General features: G+C 46.4%; 1 protein-coding gene across 1 annotated transcript; it reads left to right on the forward strand.

Annotated features, from left to right (window-relative positions):
- The first annotated feature begins 210 nt into the window (after positions 1–210).
- Positions 211–3,977, forward strand: LOC129845264 (transcription factor SOX-11-like). The gene is made up of 2 exons (XM_055913139.1): positions 211–634; positions 1,097–3,977. The coding sequence occupies exon 2, from the start codon at positions 1,145–1,147 to the stop codon at positions 2,342–2,344; it is 1,200 nt and encodes a 399-aa protein (XP_055769114.1). The 5' UTR covers positions 211–634; positions 1,097–1,144; the 3' UTR covers positions 2,345–3,977.
- The last annotated feature ends 2,243 nt before the right edge of the window (positions 3,978–6,220 follow it).

Here is a 6,220-nt window from a genome sequence, read left to right on the forward strand (position 1 = left end):
CTTTAAAACTGCACTTAACATTTTAAACATTTAACGCCCCCTCGTTTAACATTTCAACTCCCTCGCTCAGTTTCTCTGTTCTGTCAGTGTGCCTGTGCCTCACTGTATGGAGACTTTCTGCTCTTACACACACAGACACACACACACACACAGACACACACACTGAGCCGCTGCACGGAGTGGTGGGTGGAGGGGGAGGAGTTTGTACCAGCGGAGGTTGAGCTGTCTACTGGGAGGTTTATAGAGTAGCAGACAGGGGGGCAGTCCCTACAAAGAGGGAATAGGTTAGAGAGAACAGTAGACAAGGAACGAGAGTAGAGAGCGAGAGAGAGAGAGAGAGAGAGAGAGAGAGACAGAGAGAGACAAACAGACAGACAGAGACAGAGACAGAGACTCAAAGAGAGTCTGCATGCAGCCAGCCTGGGACAGCTTGGTACTGTAGAAACAGCCAGACGTTCAACTCTAGCACTAATTTCCTCTCTGCTCCACAGCAAGCCCACCTGGTTCAGCTCAACACTGCATCATCAGAACCAGCCCATTCTCTACATATGGAGAGGGAGCCGGCTTCTTTTCAGACACTCAGCATCTAGGTCCTGAGGCAAGGGTACTGAAGCAGAGTCCTACAGAATTTCTGGTGAGCGTTTTAGTGTTTGTCCTAGTGGTCACATTTCCAGCCAGTGATGGTAGTGGTGTTATTCATTAACTTGTGGGTAATGTTGGAGATGTTTTTTGTGCTCTGGGAATTGTATAGGATGTGTTAGTTTGTACCTCTAAAAGCAGATGGGTTATGGGCATCTTTTTTTATCTAAGGCTGCGTTTAGACAGGCAGACCACTTTTGACCAATCAGATCAGCTCTGAAAAATATCTGATGTGATTGGTCAAAAGACCAATTAGTGAAAAAAGATCCGAACTGGGCTGCCAGTCTAAACGCAGCCTTCGCGTTACATATTGTACTGACCATACTGTATGTAACAATTGAAAATGAAAGGAAAAACACAAGTGTAGATTTATGTGACATTTACAGTCATGCTGTCAGCTGAGCGATACCCTTGATGGTGATACTTATGGCTTGTCTTTTTTCCTTTGGTGGTACAGGAAGAGGAAACGTTGCAGTAACAACTTAGAGTCTCTGTGTGATTATGGATGACTCCAGCCGTCAGTCTGAGTAGAGCATCATCCTCCATCATGGTACAGCAAAGGGGACACAAATACTTAGCAGTTATGGACAGTGATTTGAGCCAAGAGGTTTTCGTAGGACTGGGAGCAGATGAAGGGGAGGAGGTTTTTGGACCGTCGCCCTCCAACAAAGACCCCAACTGGTGCAAGACTCCCACGGGTCACATCAAGCGGCCCATGAATGCATTCATGGTCTGGTCGCAAATCGAGAGACGGAAGATCATGGAGCAATGGCCAGATATGCATAACGCAGAGATCTCCAAACGCCTAGGCAAGCGCTGGAAACTCCTCCCCGACTACGAGAAGATCCCCTTCATCAAAGAAGCGGAGAGACTTCGGCTAAAGCACATGGCCGACTACCCCGACTACAAGTACCGGCCCCGGAAGAAGAGCAAGAGCTCCATGCCCGCGCGGGTCGGGGAAAAGGTCCCCCTGAAGACAGGCAAGTCCCACACGGGTGGTCGCGCATCCGCTTCCGCTTCCGCAACCTCCACAGCCACCAGCAAAGGGCTCAAGGTCCGAACGCCTTCCTCCAAACACAGAGCCAGCTTCCATGGCAATAAGTTCAAAGGTTACGACGAGGGCATCAGCGATGATGACACAGTGGATGTAGAGATGGCCAGTCAGGGAGCAAGCCAGCCAGGAGGGCAGAGGCCAGCCTTGGGCATCTTCCACCACCAGCAGGCTGCCATGACCCCTGGGCAGCAGCAACCTCATCTCACAGCCCAGCTCAGAGTCAAATTGCCCACCACCACCTCCCACCAGCCCACCTCCACCCTCCCTGTGGGCCTCTCCTCTGGGTCTCCTGTACAGCAGAGCCTCCCAGAGTCGTCCCCCAGGGTGTCCTCTTCATCGGAGTCCCGTACGCCCCTCTCCTCCACCGGCCGCTCCTCCACCCCCACCTCCACCAGCTCCTCCTCATTCGTGTCGTCGGCCTCCTCCGACGAGGAGCTGGATGAGGAAATCCTGCATATCATCTCCAACGCCAACTTCGACAGCATGCCTATGGATTGCGCCACTCTGGACAAAGACTTTGATGCTGCGTTTCACACCAACTCAGGATCCCACTTCGATTTCCCTGACTACTGCACCCCAGAAGTGAATGAGATGATATCCGGGGACTTGCTGGTGCCCAGCATCTCTGACCTGGTGTTCAAGATCTACTGACCTTCATTCATAAAAGCCTATGGTTTTTTGCTTATATTATTTATTTTTCCCCACCCCGAGCTTGGACACTTCCTTTTTGTGTTCTCTCAATCAAGTCCGTAAGTGCTATTGCTTTTCTTTTCCCAGTATTCCACATCCTGATGGTCTGGTGTACAAACAGTGAAAGGTTTCTCACTCCAAGCCTTTTATCAAAGTTAAAATATTCAGGCACCGAACAGGAGACCAGGTACAAACAGCAGAGCAGACTCTGGACAGATATGTTCCTAGTAGAGGGATAAGAGTGCTTTCAACAGTAAACCTATTCAGTATTTATTGTTTCCAGTATTAACAGGAGCATGGAGCATTGCCATGTCTTTCACATGCATTTGTTGTATATGAAGCAGCATTACAGAAATGTTTTGACATAATCAACCAGAATCAAGGCAACAACTGCAGATTCACATTTTCAAATTCACAAAGTAGCCTCATTCCGGATTTATTCATGTTATCAACAAATGATCTCTAAATATCAAAGGGTAAAAAGGGAGATCATGTGAGGCATAGTCCTTATGTTTCAGCTAATAGGAATCTGCAGCACTTGTCATCAGGCTTTTACAGTAGCATCAGTTAAAGTAGAGGCTCTCGCCAAGAGAGAAATCTGCTGCAGACAAGTGCCAAGGAGCCGTCCATAATTTATTTCATAATCTGTAATTAGATAACAGCACTTTCATCGCCTCGCTAATACTGCAGACTCCAAGACATGGAGTATTACGTAAACACAAGCCTTGTGTGTGTGCCTGATTCATTCCAGACAGTTGAGGCTGACCGTAGCGGTGGTTTGGTGGTTAGAGTGTGGGGCTGAGTAGTGGAGGGGGAACAGGAAGGGAGAGAGGGGAAGTGAAAGAGGGGCCAGGGGGTCGGTGATGGGGGGTGAGGAGAAGCTTTTCTTTCAGGGAGCTGTACATCTGTCCGTGCAGGCAGCAGCCTTTGTGCCGGGGTCGGAGTGTGTGTATGTGTGAGTGAGTGTGTGTGTGTGTGTGTGTGTGTGTGTGTGTGTGTGTGTGTGTGTGTGTGTGTGTGTGTGTGTGTGTGTGTGTGTGTGTGTGTGTGTGTGTGTGTGTGTGTTTGAGCTCTATTGAGCAAGCGTCTGCCAGCCGGGGGAGTGGAGAGGGGGGTAGTGTATTCAGGGGGAGATGAGGACATGGCCATCCACACACCCACCAGCTCAGTAAAATGCATGTCATGTCTGCAGTCTGGCTGCAGCTGCCTGATCAGGGCCGATTCAGCGGTGAATGGAGGAGAATCTGTCTGCCAGCTGTCCCTCCATTGACTCTCTCAGGGATCGTTTTGTCTAGAGGTCCTTCTGCCCCTGCCTCATTCATCTGCCCTGATCTGGGGATGAGATGCACGCCACCTCTCCTCTCCTCTTCTATCTCTCTTTCAAACAACCGTCGGGGGAACGAGGTGACAGAATGAGAGAGTGAGACTGACCCCCCCCTTCTCTCTCCATCCCAACATGTGACCTTTCTTCTTTTTATCCCTCTATCCTCATTAATTACATCGCCTGGCTTTGGCACTGTGGTGAAAAGGACCAGAGTTATTTACTTACTCTCCACCAGCAGCTGCCGAAGAGCCAGCCAGAAAGCAGCACCAAAACCCACCAAAACCCAGCACCAAAACCCAAAAAGCAGTTCTTATCTTATATAAACTGATGCTAATCCCTCGTCAGACCGACCTTGTCAGAGCCAGTCAGCATCCTTTAACAGAGGCTGCCCCACGCATTTCAGTGTGTCTCTGGAGCAGGTCATGGAGAGGCAGGAGACAGGAGATATGTGATGGGACCATGGGGGATACACTGGGAGTTTGTTTTCAGACCAAGATGCACTGTTTAGGGTTGTGTCTTAATGACTGTGTGGTATAGGGATCATGACGAGAACAGGATTGGGTTTTGTGTTGTTTTCCTCTTCAGTCCCTCCCCCCAGGAAACGCCTGATGAACCAATGCTTGTTTATGAGCGACAGTGTTTTCAGTTCCTTGTGATGAGAGAACTGCACAATAACCTTTACAGTACAATGTCTTCATTAGCAAAAAAATGAACGAAAATAAAATCAGGTAACTTGTTTCTGAACTGGAAGGTGGCTTCCTTCGTAGATATCAATGGTAGGAGAAGATAGATGAAGGTAAAAAAAAAAAAAAAAAAAAAAGAGAGATGGTTCTACTACGAACAGAGGCCTTTAAGAATCCATACAACAACACTGATTCATTTTTTTTTGTTACATATAAGTAGGAGTTCCTTTAAAAATATTGGAAGGATACCATTTGAACGGGAAAGAATCCAGAAACAACAACATCCAACCTCCATCTTAAAGTGAACTGCAATCGAGGTTTTAGACATACTGCATGTGTCCTAGTATTAAAAAAGTGATCGGCAGTATTCTGTACTGTTCATACACACCGCTATTGGTTTACATAGACAAAGTATGGCAAACCATTCCTGAACAAATCATTATTCAGGGATGAAACAGGTGAAATTACAAATACAGATTCAACAAAAATGTCTTGGCTCACCAGTTGAATTGGTATTTCACCTCTTGATTATGTACATGATACAGTACAATATATCCCATGTTCTGTCTGGTTATAATATTATCACTCAACAAACCTACAGTACCGTACAGTGTAATGGAACCAATTCTGAATTCAACACCAGCAGTCTAAAACTGGACTCAGGACTAAGGTAACAGCTCACTGTGGAACTGCTCCTATGAGTTTTAGTCATTCTATTGTGCTGTATATTAGATCATCATGCATCTGAAAAAAATATGTACCAGCAAAAAAAATTGATACTGCTGAGTTATACCTTTTCAAAGATGTAATGTTTGAAAGTACAGTATGTATCAATTATTCAGGTGCATTTAAGTGTAAATAAAATATTTATTTAATTACATAAAAAATGTTTTAAAAAAAGCTAAAGGTTGGAAAGGGACACCCTTGACAGAAACCTAACCAGCATTTCCGATTATTTATTTAATACTTGTGTTTTTTATTAGAATACTTCTAGGCTCATTTTATTTATTTATTTCATATTTTAGAAAGAGAGCTAGAAACCGGCCTAGACAACTCACAGATGGGCTCCGGCAAATTAGTGTCAGAGTGATAAATGCAAAAAGCTGTGGAGAAATTAAGCTGGATAAAAACACCCATCTGGTGTGCACCTCCTACTCTGGGCCGGCCTTTGATGAATAGCATTCCCTGAGACAGAAATACAAGGACAATGCAAATTTCATCAAGCGGTCGGCCTCCCTCTCCTACCACCCACACCCCACCCCCACCCCACCCCTTCCCCCTCACATCACAAGTGGGGCATAGCAGCCCCCGCCATACTGAGCATGACTGTCTGACTGTCTGTCTCTAGCTACAGCGTCTTGCATGTGGCTGCCACCACAATGACCAGGGGCCCCCAGCAGGACTAGTCCAGGGCTATAGGGGTCCACAGGGGCCACTCTCAACCTCAGGGTCCTAGTAGGACTTAACTTACCATTCCTTTAAACCACACCGACCTGACAACACAACAGCAGCACTGGGAGACCCGGCCTGCTGCACACAGAAGTAGCCAAAATATGACCATGATGCCTCACATACAAGTACATATTGTTTACAAGGTTTTACAGTATTGTAGTCTGAGCTGAATACAGAATGTTTCCTCCGTTTTCATCCTCGCAGCAAGGGTTATTTTGATTTGTTTACAATGTCAAATATGATTTGTAGTCTATTCACCAGCACGTTTTTGGTCTTAGTTATGGCAAATTGTAACAAAACCTACTTCTGCGACATGAAACAAACTGAATCTTGTTTAGCTGAAAATATGCTTGTGTTGAACTTTGATTCTTCAACTTT

Source organism: Salvelinus fontinalis, chromosome 3 (assembly GCF_029448725.1).
Source record: "Salvelinus fontinalis isolate EN_2023a chromosome 3, ASM2944872v1, whole genome shotgun sequence".
Classification (NCBI taxonomy): Eukaryota; Metazoa; Chordata; class Actinopteri; order Salmoniformes; family Salmonidae; genus Salvelinus; species Salvelinus fontinalis.

Bases quoted from the DNA above. Each gene is read 5' to 3' on its own strand.
- LOC129845264 (XM_055913139.1), top strand. From the start codon at position 1,145: ATGACTCCAGCCGTCAGTCTGAGTAGAGCATCATCCTCCATCATGGTA.